Source organism: Vombatus ursinus, unplaced genomic scaffold (assembly GCF_900497805.2).
Source record: "Vombatus ursinus unplaced genomic scaffold, bare-nosed wombat genome assembly UNPS02014770.1, whole genome shotgun sequence".
NCBI lineage: Eukaryota > Metazoa > Chordata > Mammalia > Diprotodontia > Vombatidae > Vombatus > Vombatus ursinus.
In genome coordinates, this window is record NW_020954548.1 from 39305321 (window position 1) to 39322194 (window position 16874).

The 16874-nt window shown below is 49.2% G+C and overlaps 2 protein-coding genes and 1 non-coding gene across 4 annotated transcripts in view; 2 read left to right on the forward strand and 1 right to left on the reverse strand.

Moving 5' to 3' along the window:
• The first annotated feature begins 1124 nt into the window (after window positions 1-1124).
• TRNAG-CCC lies at window positions 1125-1195 on the forward strand. Its single transcript has one exon. It is a non-coding gene; the product is annotated as a tRNA-Gly (tRNA).
• A 430-nt stretch (window positions 1196-1625) lies between these two features.
• The window catches only part of METTL26 (methyltransferase like 26), a 19906-nt gene continuing 4657 nt past the window's right edge, over window positions 1626-16874 (forward strand). The window contains exons 1-6 of one of the 2 annotated variants that reach the window (XM_027863173.1): window positions 1627-2209; window positions 3016-3178; window positions 3519-3578; window positions 5326-5393; window positions 5532-5610; window positions 5879-6421. In XM_027863173.1, the coding sequence (XP_027718974.1) occupies window positions 2013-2209; window positions 3016-3178; window positions 3519-3578; window positions 5326-5393; window positions 5532-5610; window positions 5879-5926 (615 nt within the window). In that variant the 5' untranslated portion in view covers window positions 1627-2012 and the 3' untranslated portion in view covers window positions 5927-6421. Of the gene's footprint in view, window positions 2210-3015; window positions 3179-3518; window positions 3579-5325; window positions 5394-5531; window positions 5611-5878; window positions 6422-16874 lie in introns of those variants that run through there. The other variant, XM_027863175.1, reaches the window with a different exon arrangement.
• Window positions 6602-12691, reverse strand: WFIKKN1 (WAP, follistatin/kazal, immunoglobulin, kunitz and netrin domain containing 1). Its single transcript, XM_027863168.1, has 2 exons — window positions 12058-12691; window positions 6602-9490 (listed from the first exon to the last, which is right to left on the reverse strand). Exons 1-2 carry the CDS (start codon window positions 12229-12231, stop codon window positions 7994-7996), a joined length of 1671 nt encoding a protein of 556 aa, XP_027718969.1. The 5' UTR covers window positions 12232-12691; the 3' UTR covers window positions 6602-7993.

Sequence of the window (16874 nt, forward strand, 5' to 3'; positions counted from 1 at the left end):
GGATGCCTTGTCTTGCTCAAGAAGTTTTGTCCTTGGCTGGCCCAAGGACTTTTCTTCCTGCCAGACTCCCAAGATGATCCATGCCTCTGACATATCTCCCTCCCTGTCACTTTCCCATCCATAGCTCCCAAAGACAACTGCACCTTTGGATTACCTCATCAGTGTCTCTGGCATTCCTTTCCCATGCCCTTTTCCATATAAACCCTAGCTCCATCCTCAGTCTCTTGCAGGTTCCTTAAGAATCCTTGCCCGCTGAAAAGCCTAACAATAAGTCTTTGCCACCTTGAATGCTTGAGTCTGTGAATTCTTTCCAGAAGACCCAGTGCTATACTCCAGTCTTTGAGGGATCTCACCCAACAGTACCTGAGAGTTGTTTTCCATTTGCAATTCTCAATCAGCAGCAGAGCATTTTTTAAATTCGACTGTAGGTAGTTTCTTCTGAAGTTCTTTCTTCATCTGAAGACTGCCTTTTCGTAGGCTTTGAGACTTTTTCGATTAGTAAATGATTCGCACTTTTTTTTTTTTTTAAAGGTTACGTGACTTGCCCAGAATTATGTGTCTTAGGCTGGGTTCGAACCCGGGTCCTCCTGACTCCAAGGAGAATGCTCTATTCACTGCACCACTTGGCTGCCCTGATACGTTGTATTCTTAAAATTTGACTCACTTCTCTATTTATTTTAGAACTAAGGCCTTTATCAGAAACACTGGCTGTAAAAAATGTTTCTCAGCTTTCTGTTCTCCTAATCTTGGTTGTATTGGGTTTGTTTGTGCAAAACTTTTTAAATTTAATCAAAACTATCCACATCTTAAACTTTTGGGGGACTTTATCAGCCCCAAATCTGAGCATTAATGAACAGTAGGAAAGACCAAGTCCATGCCCTCCAAGAGCTCACAGTGTCCTTTGCATAATGAGCCCGTGCAGGCACCCCTCCTCCCCCATCTCTCTTCAGTCCCAACAGCAGCTCTTTCCAAACGCTCCCACACTCACCCACGTCATCCGGGTCCTACTGAGCCAGGGCAAGTTGCTAAAGTTGCTAAAGGTTACCTCAGAGCGCGCAGGCGCGTTGCCACAGAAGTCCCTCCCTGTAACCTCTTCAGGTTTCGAGGCAAGGTCACAGACAACAGCGCCGCTGGTGTAGTGGTATCATGCAAGATTCCCATTCTTGCGACCCGGGTTCGATTCCCGGGCGGCGCACGTTATTTTTTAACTCGTTAAATTATTTATTTTTCTTTAAAAACTGTTCTTTCCAACAAGAGTAGCACGGAAAGTTTCTTCTAATTTTATTTACTTAAAATTATCCTTCTAGAGTGAGGTTCACGTTGAATACACTCCCTCTGTACGCGAAGACGTGGTTAAAAATACTTCAGGCTGGGGAAACATGGGTACACTGCGACCTCCCTCCGGTGGGTTATGAGTCGCAATTTCCTCCGTAAGATGTTGAGAGCACGAGCGTGGGGTGGTGTGGGAGTGTTGTGGGTGTGGGCCCTTTAATTGGTGGTTGGCGATGCCCGTAGTCTTCTGGGAACTGTAGTCTTTCTCAGAAATGCCTTGGCTACGTAGCCCAAGCCGGTGGCATACGTGACTCTCTGCCTGGGGCGGGGGGAGGGGCGTGGAGAGACCGCAGGACTACAAATCCCAGCGTACCCGGCAACTCGCGGGGTCAGAAACAGACAGACCTGTACCCCTCCGAGATAGGAAATTTAGGGATCCAGGGAACCACGGACAGTCAGTTCCCCACTCCTCGTACTGGGTTTCGTTGGTTTCCCGATCAGAGATTACAGGAGAGAAATCTGATTATGGGGAGCATCAAAGGTCAGGACAAGTAGAATCAGGGATAAGAGATCAATCAGAGCATCAGCAGTAAAGGAGGGGCCCAGGGAGAGATCGGGGCAAAGCGGGGGGAGGTCAGGGAGAGGTTAAAGGGGAGAATTAGGGCGAGATCAGGGCAGGAGGCCTTTCGGGCTAAGAGATCAGCTCTCGGAAGCGGTGGGGAGATCAGTCACTCAAGAGGATGCTTGTGGCAGCAGCAGCGGAGCGGAACAAGGACCCCATTCTCCGGGTCCTGCAGCAGTTCATAGATCCTGCCCAGGCCAATTTCCAGGTCCTGGAGATAGCGTCGGGTTCAGGTCAGCATGTGGCCCATTTCTCGAAGGCTTTTCCCAAGGCAGTGTGGCAGCCCACAGAGGTGGACCAGGAGAGCCTCGACAGGTAAGAGGGGAGTTTAGGAGATGGATGAGGTAGGGTCTCCCATAGTGCCCCATGCACTTTGGCTTCTTAGCTGGTCAGAAGGGGATCGGTCTTGTTGCCCATCCCTTTGTCCGTCCTGGACACAATGTTCTTTTCTATTCTTCTTCAGGAGGAGGGCGGGGCCCCTTCTGTCACCTCTGCACCCGCTTCCACTTTCCCTCCTCCCCACCTCACTCCAAACAGGTCCTATCTGCCCTTGATATATTAAATGTTCCCTAAAACCCAGCCCAAATTCCTTTTTCTGCAGGCATAGCAGTATATACTGGGTGGGGGACATTTTTTGCCAGGAGAATTTTTGTCCAAATCTGTCTCAAATTGATGACTCAGGACACCTCCCTTGGGAGAGGAGAAGGTCAGGGATGAGTCCTTTGAGGCTGGGTGGGACCGAGGAAATTCCAGAGTCTGATATACGTTCCCAACCTCCTGTTTCAGTGTATTACCCTCACCATCCCCGAAGACCTCAAAACTAGAAGCCTTAGATCTAGTTTAACCTCTTCATTTTACAAGTGTTGAAAGAGAAGGTCAGAGAGGAAACAGCTTGCCCAAGGTTACACAGTAAATTAGTACTTAGTAGCAGTGTCTGAATTAGAACCCAGGTCTCTTGACCCCCTCAGTCCCAATGTTATTTTTTGCATCATTAACCATTGAGGCTCTTTACCCTGTGGGGTTGTCAGATCCTTGTCATCCAGGATAGGAGGGGCAGTGTTTGGAGGCTCAGATTCCTGGCCTCCCCTTCCCCAACCTCAGGGTTTTCTCTTGCTCCCCAGCATTTCAGCTCTCATCAAGAACTGGCAGCTTCAGAACGTGAGGCCACCCATATTCCTGGATGCTTCCTGCAGCTGGGAAAAATGGGGAGGGATCCAGCCTAGGTCTTTGGACCTGGTGCTCTGTATTAATATGATTCACATCAGCCCCGTGAGCTGCATGGAGGTGAGTGGGGTCCTGCTTAGAGGACATACAGACTATCAAAGCTGTGGGGGAACCTCAGAACAGAGAATCCCAGAGCTGGAAGCACTCTTCGGACAGAGAAGCTAACATGTTAAGAACTAGAAAGGACCTTAACTACCAGCAGGTCCAATTGCTTCATTGTGTAGCTGGGGAAACTGAGGCACAGAGCGAGGAAGAGGCTGACTTACTGGCAGTCAACGGTAGGATTCTAGTTTCTGCTCAGCATGGGAGACTTCTTTGTTGAATGGGGCTGTGGGAGATGCCCAGTCTGGGGGTGGTTCCTCAACACTTCTCTGTTTTAGAGCCCTCTTGTCCTCCTTAGGGATTATTCAAAGGGGCTGGACAGCTGCTGAAACCTAATGGCTTGCTGATCACCTATGGGGTAAGTGCTGCTCAAAGCCTTGAGTTCTGTCTTGGTGGGAATGACTCTCCCTTGCTGCCCCATCTTCTCTTTGATTACCCATTCCATGTGCTTCTTCTACAGAAACTCAGGAGGAAAGTGGGTTGGGGGGCAGGCCAAGGGTATCAGTGGCCACTTGGAAGGAGATCTGTAGTGTCCTGACCCAGGAGTCTGTCTTTGGCCCTGTGCTAGTTGTAAAATTTGCCCATGACATGAAGATGAGAGGGGGTGGTTAACATGGTCGATGACAGCACTGGTAAAAAAAAAAAAAATCTCAGCAGGTGAGAATGATGCTCTGAATTGAATAAGTTGAAGCTTAATAAAAGGAATAAATGTAAAGTCCTACACAAGTCAAAAGATCAACTTTAGAAGTAGAGGGTAGGGAGGCATGACGGATCAGGTTTATGTTGTAGACTACAGGTTTGGTTTGAATTGTCTTCACAGCTCGGTAGCCACAAAAATCACTCTCCTAGGCTACGTTGAAAGGTAGAGTGCTCAGAAAGATGGCAATGGTTCTGCAGTACTCAGTCCCGGTCAAAACACATCTGGAAAACTATGTTCAGTTCTGGGATCACATTTTAAGGAGAATATGGATGTATATCTATAGAGAGAGGCAATATGATGTAGTGGGTAGAGACGTGGCCTCAAATCCTGCCTCTGCCAGAATGATCCTGTTTGGGTCACAACCTCTCAGTGCCAGAGACAACTCTTTAAGCCTGAAAGGTGCAGATCAAATGCCAACCTACACTGGTAGGAGTTCCCTCATGGGGTTTTCCTTATGTACCAATTAAGTATAAGTAAAATCTGGAGGGTAGAAAATGGAGCCTACCAGGATGACGAAAGGACTGGATATCACATGCCATATGAGGATTAGTTGAAGGAACTAGGGGATGTTTAAGCCTGGAGAAGAAGGTACTTTTTGGGAGGCAGCTAGGTGATGCAGTGGATAGAGCACCGGCCCTGAAGTCAGGAGGACCTGAGTTCAAATCCAGCCTCAGACCAAACACTTGACACTTACTAGCTGTGTGACCCTGGGCAAGTCACTTAACCCCAATTGCCTAAAAAAAAAGAAGGTACCTTTTGGGAAGGAGAAATGATAACCATTTTCAAGTTTTTAAAGGGCTTTTCCGCAGATGACAGGTTGGACTTGTTCTGCTTAGCCCTGAATGGCAGAATAAGGAATCATAGGTTGCAGAGAAACTTATCTAGGCTTAGAGAAAGGGCGGGGGGAACATCTGAGGGCGCAGTGGATGGAGTGCTGGGCTTAGAGTCAGGAAGATGAGTCTTCCTGAGTTCAAATCCAGCCTCAGACACTTATTAGCTGTGTGACCCTGGGCAAGTTTGCCTCAATTTCCTCATCTGTAAAATGAGCTAGAGAAGGAAATGGCAAAGCACTCCAGTATCTTTGCTAAGAAAACCCCAGATGGAGTCGCAGAGAGTTGGACACGAAGAACAGAAAGCAGTTAGAGCTACCTGGAAGTGTTGGAAGCTACCTGCATTGGGAGGCCTTCATGCCGAAGCTGGACGGGTGTTGTAGAGGGAATTTTTTTCCAGGTGTGGTCTTTGAGGTCTCATGACTCAGATTCTGTGAAGGTTCCGATTACTTTGGGGAAAGAGGGGATCAAGAGTTCTTCCTCAACTTCCCATTGCCTGATCCTACAGAAGGATGACAGGATTCTACTGACTCTTAACCATGTGGCCGTGGGGGGTGTCTCAATGTTTTTGACAGGCTTATGCCATCAATGGGACGATCACCCCACAGAGCAATGTGGACTTTGACCTCAGCCTCAGACGCAGGTACCGGGACCCCTGGGAGTGCTGCGATGGTGGGTGGACCACCAAGGTCTCTGCTTCCTGGGTTGGGTCGGAGGCTCACTTACAAGAGAAACTCAAAGAACTGACTCCACCTCCCTTACCCTGTATGATGGTTTGCAGGAACCCAGCCTGGGGGCTCCGGGAGGTATCCGTTTTGCAGCGGCTTGCTCAAGCCAGTGGCCTGTACCTGGAGAAAATGGTAGGAACCATCATGGGTACCTATTTGGGTTGTGGAGTATATGGGCCTTGACTCGGGCTGGTGCTGCATAGAACTGGGCCTTCTATTTTCCCGCCTCTCCTTCTGGTTTGGGTGTTCCTGGAAACCGGCAACAGATGCATCTGAGTTTACATTGCCTGTAGGTAACAGCAGCTACACGTCACCTGCCAGGGTCATCATGGGACAGGAGGAGCGGGTAGTGAGCTGGCCAGGGGAATCTCCATTCTATTACCCACCCTTCTCTTTCCAGATTGACATGCCAGCCAACAACAAATGCCTGATTTTCCGAAAACAGTAGCTTGCTGACCCCCAACTACCACTCCTCACGCATTTGGGAGGATTCTGGCTTTTACCACTGTGCTGCCACACAGTTCCAGGGCTTCAGAAAGACCAGGTGTCAGGTCACTACTGGCAGCTGCAAAATTCATGTTTCTATCTGGGCTGAAACTGATGCTTAACTAGTTAATAGGCTTCTCCCCTGCCAATGGGGGAACGTTTCTGAGCACGTCCTAGCTTTTCAGAGGCGTGGCATGTTTAGGGACGTTTCTTCAGGGTCCTCAAATGCAGGAACAGAATTGGGGCTGAATGTCAAGCACTGGCAGCTCACACCCAGCTCTTGGCTGGCCTCATTCTCATGCCTAGGGCTTTCTTCTCCCTCACCCCCCTGCATGCTTTCTAAGACATTCTCATCTTCCTCCATGCATGGAGAGAGGCAAGAGTTTGAGTCTGGGGGGGGGCAAGGCTGTTCGTTGTACGTCCTTGCCACCTTGAATGAAATCTGTGTTTTTTGGTAGGCTCTGTCTCTGTCATTGACCTACCTGGTGACATTTTATGGGCCTCAGTTTTTCTGTTCATAACTTGAGTGGGTTGGAGTAAAGGATCTCAGCTGCAACGTTCTATGATTCTGTGGTTTGGGCTGGTCACATCCTTCTTCTTGGGTGGGAGAGAGCCACTGTCTGAAAACCTTTGTACACGGTGCCCTTGTTCCAAAGAATGGGGACCAAGGGACCTAAGCAAGACTCAGCAGTGCTCCCTCTGTGGAGTCTTAGCTCCCCCTGGTGGCCATGGTGAGAAGTGACTGCTTGTGCCTTGCTGGACTTGGGATGGGGGTGGGGGAAGGAAGCTGATAAATAAAAGGGGCCTACCTCCCAAAGCTCTAGGGGCCAGGAAAGCTGGAGCTTAGAACCTGGGTTCCCATCACTAGTGATGGGTGAGTTAGTTAATCAGCTGTTGCTGCAGAAAGGCCAGGGAGGTGAAGATGCCCCCATATAAACCTGGTTGAGGGAAGGCATTGGGACTCCTTGGGGGGATGGGGCCGCCCTTCCTTTGTGGGGCCTCAAATGTATGGAAGTAGTGAATGAGACCTGCTTCCCTTCCTTCCCTGCAAACCTTTCCTCTCAGATGCCCGGAGCTCTCTAGAATCTGCAGGAAGAGCTCTGTCCCTCTGACTTTTCCTCCCTACCCCCACTCTCTCTGAAGCAACAGCCACCTCTGGGCCCCCAGTTCATTCCCCTCCCATCTTTCTGGCCAGTACCCCAGGCAGAGAGGCCTCTGTAGGGGCCCTGTTTGCCTTGTCTCTCAGCAACCACAGCTGATGGAATGGTTTCCCTTCCTTAACCTCTGAGCCCCAATGAGGGAGAGAAAAACATGCCCCTGGCTAACTGCCAGGAGTAGACATTGCCCTTTCCCCAGTGAGAGGTCAGGCCTGGGGTTGCCCAGATGAAGGTTCTGCTTTGTCAGGCCAGGGACCAGGGAGGTTTCCTTTCTAGCGAGCTCTGACACTTTCCCTTCCCACCTGGCCCTGGTGAATTCTGACCACAGCTCCAAGCATCACTCAGAGCCGGGCTGCACAGGCTGTGACCATAGGTGAACCTCGAAGCTGGCTGGGGGACTGGAAGGACCAGCTCCCTGATGGACGTGTGATGGGAGAGGACTGTGGCTGTCTCTCTGGCCTAGTGTGGCTTCTTCCCCCGCTGGGCGACCTAGAGGGCAATGCGACTGTTGGATTGACCAAGAACAGCAAAGCCCCAAACAACTGAGAATCTGAGTCTGGGAGTTAGTGATGTTTGAGAGAGGAGGTAGTGTTTGTACAGCTGTGGGAAGGGGGGTGCACACAAGACAGCAGCTAAAGGAAGCAGTGGAGGGTCAGGCCAGGCCATTAAGCAGAGTGTCTGGGACCCTGATCCATTTTGGGTCCCTCTCCTCAGGAAAGGGCAGATGGGTAACACGGACTTGAAGGAAAAACCCCTTTTATTCACCTACTCTGGAGAGCACAGGCTGAGTGGGGCTCTAGGAGGGGCCAGGGACTGGCAGAACTCACCCCTTCAGGGATGTATCACACCTGTGCCCACACATATACCCAGGCTCAGTCCTGAAAACGGTTGAGCAGCTCACAGGCCTTCTTCTCAATCAACTCTAAGATTTTCTTTACCCGCTTATCACTGGCAGCCCTGACATAGCTGCTGGGGTGGAGCACGGCCACCCCGTCATGCACCTCCCCCATGATGACCAGCGGCCCATCTCCAGCTGTCATGTTGGGACAGGGGCAATCCCAGTCTATGCCAGTCAGTGTCACCTCCAGATACTTGGTGTCAAAGAACTTGAGGCCCATCTTATCATCCTTGAGCACGCCCTCCAGGGCGAATCGGGCAATGCCAGCATCAGGCTCCTCAATCACCTCTGTCAGTCGCCCCACGATGGCGAAGTCACTGCGGCACAGACTCAGTGCCATCTTGCTTTTGAGCCTGCAGGCCTTGCAGGGTAGTGTCCGGGGGAAAGGGCACGCATCCTCGCAGCTCTCCTGGCTTTCAAAGTTGTTGGCATTGCCTTCACAGCCCCCATACACAAATGAATGGCACTGTTTAAGTAGCGGGCTATAGGCCCAGCGAGCCTCCCAGCTTCGGCAAGGGCCTTGCACAGCAGGCAGGATGCAGGCATCGCCAGGGCCCCGACCACAGGCTTGTTGGCAAGCCTCATAGGTCTCAAATCGGTTGCCATTGCCCACATCACAGCCATTGTCTTGAAAGGTGGTACACCCACCCCTTTTGGCATCAAAGTGCCATCGTACTCGGCTGCTGGTGCCCTGGCAGGCTTGACGGTCCGGTTCCTTCAGACACTCCATTGGAGCCGGGGGTGGTGGGCTGGGGACAGGCAGCTCCCCTCCCGGGGGCTCCCGCTGGATGACAGAAAGGGGGAAGTCGGCTCGGAGGAGGCCGGCTGCGTTACGGGCGGTGCAGGTATAGAGCCCAGCATCCTCAGGCCGTGCGTTATAGACCACCAGCTGGCCAATGTTGGTGACCACCACATTGCCATACATCTGGTCAGGCCTCATGATGAAGTTCTCCCGCTGATCGCTCTGCTTCTCCCAGGTGATGTCAGGAGGTGGGCGGCCACTGACATCACAGTGGAAGCTGGCTGTGCCCCCGGCATAGACTGACTGGTGGAAGGGGTTACTGTAGAGGGCTGGCGGGATGGGGATGTCAGGGGCTGCCCCAGGCGTGGGGGGTGCGGTGGTCTCAGGAGGCCCAGGGCTGGTGTGGGGCCAGCTGAAGACGTACTTGCAGGGCACCACGCTGAGCCGGAGGCCCCGAAGGCAAGCCTCAGCATCCATGTAGCAGCGATTGTAGTAAGTGAGGCCGTCCGACGCACAGGTGAAATTGGGCTCCTTCTCACAGCGGTCCCGGCACTTGCACACGGGCTGGCCATCCCAGATATCACAGTCAGAGCCCTGCTGGGGGCAGACAAAGCTTTCGCAGGAGGCAGCCGGTGCCGGAGCTGCCGAGCCACCCTCTGCAAAGCGAGCTGCCACACAGCTCCGCAGCCCACACACATTGGTGCAGCACTTTTCAAAATCACTGCAGTCCTGGGAAGGAGGGGAGAGGAGAGGATTAGGGCCAGGTGAAAGCCTCAGGCCTCCTTTCCTCACCCTCCCACTTCCCATCTACCACCCCTTTGCTCTGTGTCTTGTTCAAAAACCCAGGCCCAGTTCTGGCCAGGTCTATTGTAGGAGAAGTGCCCTAGACATCCCTTTTCTCTCTGGCACCCTCAGTAAACATGCCCTATATGTCTGCAGAAGATATTGTGGTCTTTTGTGCAAGTGTGCTGTGCTCTTGGGAGAATCACTGTCTTTCTCTGTGTCTGTTTCCCTGTTGGGATGTTGGGGAGAGAATCACAGAACATCAGAGCAAAACGGATCCTACAGACCATGGAGCCCCACCTGGTCATCTTATAGAAGAGGAAATTGAGACCTGGAGAGAGGAAGTAGTTTAGCCAAGGTCAGCGAGTAGTGCTTGACTCCTGCTGGGACTAATTTGGAGCTCATTCAGTGCAAACTACTTCAATTTTAAACCCTTGACTCCACCACTAATTAGCTATAAAACTATGGAAAAATCACTTGATTCCTCTTCAGCCTCAGTTTCCTTTTCTGTAAAAGAAGTATAATAATCCCAACTGTACCCACCTAATGGGATAGCTGGAGGAGCAGTGGGATGGGAAAGCACTTTGGATGTGAAAGTCTGCTAATGTAAGGTAGTAGTATTACCTACTGGGTCCACAGACTACATGCCCCTAGGCTGGGGGCTGGTTGCTATTTTCAAAAAGGACTTGAACACAGGAAGTTTGTTAGTTAGTAATGCCAAGTTAATGGAGTGATGTCTTGTGACTTAGAAAGTAGGATAAAAATGTTAATAAACCCCAGAAAATTAGGAAGCCTGGGCAAATTTGAAGAGAATAAGGAAAGACAAGACTGCACAGCTGTAAATTGTGGCTTTAGAAAAATGGTCTGTGGCTTAGCATGACCTCTAAGACAAAGTACATAAGTAATATAACCCCTCCCCCTTTCCTTAAAGCCACATGGCCACTTGAGAAATCCTAGGTTTGATCACTGTAGGCCTAGCCCCACGTCTTCGTCTTTTCCCTGTCTCTATCTTTGAACCTTCATTTTTAACACAGCCAACTTGACTCACCACAAAATAAATCACTGTGTGGCATAGAGAGCAGAATTTTTTTGGCATTAAAAATGTGTATTTATAAAAGTCATATTTTTTTTTAAACCTCTCATTGCCTCCCACTACTCCTCCCCCCATGTTATGCTCTACGTTTTTTGGCGAACTTTGCTCTCCCTTAGTTCTGGCATGGTGTATAAATTAGGATCTAGGACATGGGAGCACGAGGCAATTAAGGCTGTCCTGACTTCAGGGTTGGTAAAAGGCCCTTATCACAGGGATCTGTGTCCAGTTTGGCATGCTGCTCACAGAGGCGAAGGTGGAAGTGATGGGGGGATCTGAACCCCTAAAAGGAAAGGCCCTTGAACTTTCCCACAAATTTTAGGGCCCTCCCTCCCAAAATTTGTGGGAAAGTTCAAGGGCCTTTCCTTTTAGGGGTCCAGATTCCCCCCCCATCAGGAGGGGTGGGGAATATGACTTAGGGCTCTAGAAGCTGAGTTGCTTCAGCTTAGAGAAGGCTGAGATGCAGTGGGCACACAATTACAATGCTCCAGCAGATGAAGAAGGAATAATGTAAAGATAGCAGAAAGGAATCTGCCGCTGCACACTCTGGGTCTGATTCAAAAGGGAATGGCTGAAACAGCAGCAGGAAAGTCGAGTCAGACACTGGGAAGAACTTCCAAGCTTTTCAGGGTTGGGAAATACAAGGACACCATGGTAAAGGAGGACTGAAGGTGGGGCAGAAGGGTCTCCTCCTGGGAAAGTAGAAGAACATCCTTTATTTATCTGGGAGTGCTGGAGAATGGACTAGACCAGGGGGTTCTTAATCTTTTTTGAGTCTGGGACTTCCGCAGTCCGGTGAAGCCAATGGACCCCTTCTTGGAATGCATAAAATAAAATACATAGGACTACAAAGGGAACCAAGTATATTGAAAAAGTTATCGAACAATTAACAAAACAATTTCATGGGTGCCGGGTTAGAACCCTAGACAGAGACAGATGCCATACAAAAATCCATTTAGGGATGCAATGGGAAGGAAAGATTGCAAATGACATCTTCAGGAACTTGTAGGGAAAAAAAAAATAATCTACTCTGTACTTCCCTGGTTCCTTGATTCTGGAATTTTCAAAGACTGGAGTTTTTTGTTTTGTTTTTTTTAAATTACCTTTGGATGGCCTTTTTCTTGGTGGTGGTTGGGTGGTAGGGGACTGTTTGGGACAGATGGATGTGGAATCTTGAATAAAGATCACTGCTTAGGGTTCTGGCTAGAGAGTGCTATAGTTACTTGGCATTGATCTGGATGGACTATGCTATCTGTTGTAGACAGATAAATTGAGGCAAGAAAGAAAAAAGTGACTCCTCTTTAGCAATTCAAGAACACCAGCCTTAGGAGAAACTCTTGCTTAAAGCATACCCCAAGTACTGTGGGAAGGGTCCCAAATGCTCTTAAAATAATCTCCCCCACCTCAGCCTCCCAGTTCTCACCTGATCCACATGGCATTCTCTCTCACAGGTGCTCTGGGCATCCACCCAGAGGTTGGGGTTGAGCTGGTTGGGGCACACACCTAGGTGGCTCATTGGTTCAGGCTTGAGGCTGGCTCCATTAGCTAGCCCTGAGAGCAGGGTCAGGATCAGCAGCAGGGCCGGCATGAGGATCATAGCCTGGGCCTTCCCTCAGCACTCCCCCCAGCACCTCCAGCTCCTTGGCTCCACTCTCCCTGCAGGCATCCACACTCTGGGGGCCCTTGGCTTGCTTCCTTGTCCCGAATAGCTCGCTCTTCTTGTGGTTTCTCTCTTCCCCTGTGCTCCAGACAGTCTTTTCCCAGTGGCTGTTTATACCTCTTCTCTAGTAACTGGACTGTCTTTGCCTAAATTCACTGGCTTCACAATCTCCTCCCTGTTCCCTGGATCTACCTGAAGCCAGTGACTGCATTAGATGCTGGGTCTTCCTGGGGTGGAATGTTTTAGCGCGTTAAGATCCATTGGGGAGAGGCTGTGGGCCAGTGTTCTTGAGACAGGGCTAAGAAGGCAGGACAGAACCCAGGGCATCTCCTGCTTCTGAATGAATCAGTCCATGTGGTTCCCGGCCCCTCCCCAGCCTCCTCAGGCTTGTTCCCAAACAGCCCTCAGTGGCTCCCAGGGGCTGGCCAGGGCAGTGAAAGGAGAATGGGGGTGGGGCGGGGAGAGGGAGGTGCAGCCACCAGTCTGGGGAACTGTTGAACAGACTGACTGGGAGAGGGGGAGACAAGTGTGGTTAGGAGACGAGTCCTAGGGGGAAGGGGAGAGGCCCATCCCCAGCTCAAGAGAGAGAGAGAGAGAGAGGAAGGACGTGGGAGGGGGCAGTTGTAATCTGAGTCTGGGCTTTGGGAATGGAAGCGCCACTAACCTCAGACTAACTCTGTCTTGGCAGGTCAATTAGGGAAATCAAGGCTTCTACCAGGGGATAAGAATGGGAGCCAGGAGAAAGGGAATATCTATTTTCAAGGAAGGTATATAGATCATTGGTCAGTGCCACCCCCAACGAGCAGAAAAACACACACGAGTGAAGAACGCTGGGTTGTAAATTCATATTCGAGTTCCCTCTATACAGCACTGCCTTGATTTGAGAAGGGGATTGGGCTAGGTCAAGGTGTGATACTCTAGGATTCAGAAAGTTCATCTGCTCAGGCCTCAAGAAGCTCCACAGACCAGCTCTATCCCACCTAATCTTCCAAGGTCCATTTGGGTTAGTTTCATTTCCTCGCCGCCCTGCCTAGAATGCTTTCCAAATCCATGTTTTATCTTTGTTAATGGCTCTTCAGGGTGTCAATTGGCAAGCATCATTTTACCGACGGAAAATAAGGCAGGAAGATCACAATATACTCAGAGCTTGGGGGGGAGGTCGGGGGGGGGGGGGGGGCCCTTGGAAATTAGTCTAGTCCAACGCTCATGGTTTACAAATGAGGAAACAGGCCCAGGGAAGTCAGGAGACCAAGCCAAGGTCACACACTTAATAATAGAACCAAGATTAGAACTTAGGTCTAATGCTCTATTTCCCATGTTCTGTGTCTCCACCCAGGTCACATATCAATAATTCCAGGGCTGGAACGAAAATCCAGGTCTCCTCACATCAAATCAAATTTTAAAGCCTGATTTTGCTACCAGATAAACAGGATATCTGTATATTTTCACCAGAATATTGTGAATGCGTTCAGTGACCAGATTTTGGTGGTTCTTAATTTATATTACTTATCATTTACCCAGAATTCTAACTATCTTGCAAGGGCCTGCAAAGCCTTTCCTGACCCATCTCAAACCAGGGATCTCTTATCTTTTAAACTTTTACAACATTTGTCTGTACTTACCATTCAAGTTCTTATCATCCATAGCATGGCATTGTTTGCTCTGCCAGATGCTTTATCTCCTTGATAAGAGTCTGGGGATCCAATCCTAAACTCTCAGCACCTAATAAGTAGTTAAATAGCAGGGGGCTCAAAAACGTAATAGTGTGCATAGGACAGATTTAGAGAGGGGTTTGAGGAAAATGGGGCTCCAGGAAAGGGACTTGTTCAAGATCATACAACCCAAAGCCCTTTCAACGGCAGATTCAGAACACTTTCTAGTGGGAAAAAAAAAAAAAGACAGAAACCCAAGGAAAACTTGTTCCTACACCTGGTTACTATCCAGGCAAAACAGGTAAATTTAACACTAGCTGTAAGAAAAGAACAAACTATTTCTTATTTCCAGAAAGAACCAAATCCCCTACCCCCATTCTAGACTCTTCCAATTTTTGATGATCTCCCAGCTATACTTTTGGTGGGGGAAACTGTCAAAGAAAGAACAAAGAGTCCTAGGACTGAAAAACTTTAGCAGGAGAGGGGCCACCAAGGCCATCTGGTGTAATCCTCTCCATTTAATTAAATTAATTAATTAATTAATTTTTTTAGTGAGGCAATTGCGGTTAAGTGACTTGCCCAGGGTCACACAGCTAGTAAGTGTCAAGTGTTTGGTCTGAGGCCAGATTTGAACTCAGGTCCTCCTGACTTCATGGCCGGTGCTCTGTCCACTGCACCACCTAGATGCAATCCTCTCCATTTTAGAGATGAGGAAATTGAGGCCCAAAGATGGGAAGTAACTGGTCCAACAGCACACAGGGAGTTGGTAGCGGAGTGGAGACTGTAATCTTGCTCTTCAACGTCCACTCGAGCACCTCTTTCTCCTGAAATATGTGGGCTTTCTATAGTGGTTAATATTCAGGAGTCCATCTTTCGAATGTTTCTGTACTAAGTTCATAATATTAGTATATACAAAGATAGCATCTCAACCCCTTCCAAGAGTATAGCAGGCTGTTTTATGACTGATTTAGTATATTTGAATCTTAAATTTAAAGTGACTTAGTCCCTATCTCTTGTCATCTCTTCTCTGTTACCTTCTTCTCTCCCCAACCTCAAAAAAGACAAAGATCCTGGACAAATCTGTTTCTTAAAGGCTAGTTGAGGAGGAGGATTTGAACTGCAACATGAATTTCTGCTGGAGGTATCGCTCTTCCAAGACGCTGACTCCAGCCAGTGAGGGCTACGGCCCCTTTAACAGGCCTGGAAGTGGAAGAGAGGGTAGGGAAAGCCCTGGGCCCTCCCACTACAAAGATCAAAAGTGGGGTAGCAGGACAAAGGGCCCGCCAGGAATCTGCCCTTTTCAATTCCTCAGCAGAGTCCTCAGGGGTCTGGGGACTCCAGGGAGTGATTTCCTCTGACATTTAAAGTAAAAAAAAAAAGTCTCAGTGACCCTGAAGTCTGACCTTTTGACCCAAGAGGCAGATCAGAGGTGCTTGGCCTGCTCAGAACAGGAAACAGGGGGAAAACGTCAGTGGCCAGGGAATTGAGGGAGTCATCCCAGCGCTTGCTCCCTCCTTGTCTTAATGAGAGGAGGAAGTCTGGCTCTGGGCCTGGGATCTCAGCTAGCCCACACAAGCTCCTCGGCCAGTTCTTCACCTGGGCAGCCCAGGCACTGTCCCAGCTGTGCTGGCCTGAGAGGACCCTGTCAAGTTGGCAGGAAACTGTTAGTAGCTGGGAGATGAGATGGGAAGCTGTGTTCCCTCTAGGGCTGAGCTAAGAAGAATTAAAGGAGTTACTGAAGTTTCCTTCCCATCTCTTAACCAGTTCTAGAAAAGCAGGCCAGACAATTCTCTCGGTCACAATGTTTAGGGACTAATTCGACTTCTGATCTCTGTACCCACTGCTCTACCCGACTCCCTTTCCTTCCGCCCAGCTTGGGAAAATGCCTGAAAGTATTTTAAGAGTTCTCCCTTGAAGGTACTTTGCAAGGGCACCTCATTTATGGCCTGCGTCCTTTTCCACGCATGGCCTGGAAAGGCATTTGAAGGAGGGTGTTAGTACGTGCTATCCAGACGTAGGAGGCTTTCCCCTTTATTTCTCAGTAGCTATTCAGGAGTCCAGTACATTCACAGAAAGGAATTCATGGATCCCCTCATAAGTCTAACTCTCTCATTTTATAGAAAAGGAAAATGATGCTCAGAGAGATTTTCCGTCACAAGCTAGTAAGTGCTAAATCCAGGACCAGAATCTAGAACCTGACTCCCAATCCAGCGTTATATCCACCATGTCTTGTCAATTTAGCAGGCCTCAGTTTGGGCACAACTCAAAAGAAATTGTTTCAACAATTCTTTTGAAACTGCTTTTTCACTTACCAGGATTTGTGCTGATAACCAGGAGGGTACGAAGCTTGAGAGACTCAAGTTAAAGAGACTATTTCTGCAAAGCCTGCAGATCAGACATCTCTCCCAGGAGACATAATCGAAATAATGCAGAGATTTCCTAATTAGATTTCACCAGGTTGGACAAAGACCCTCAGGATTGGAAGAGGGCAGGGAATTAGGGGAGAAAATAAGGGAAGGAACAGGAACTGATGTTAAATTGTTGAAGATGAAGTAATAGATGAGGTGAGAGTAAGAGAAAGAGCAGTGACCTCATGGTAAACACAAGGGTTACTGGATAAATTAAGGATGTAAATTTAAGGAACTGGAACTAAACCTGCGATTTCACTGATATGTATGGGAAATTCCTGAGTGAGGAAACTGCATCCACCAATGCAGGTTGGCACTTTCTCTGCAACTTGGAGAGTTTTAGAGTTGCCCAGAGCACTGAGAGGTTGTGCCTTGCCCAGGGTCATTCAGTGAGTATTTGAGGCAAGACTTGAAACCAAGTCAGAAAGACCCTGGGCCAGTTCTCTAACACAAAATGAAGCCTTGCATGAAAATTACATTGAAATAAAACATCTGTGTCACACATACACACACACACACA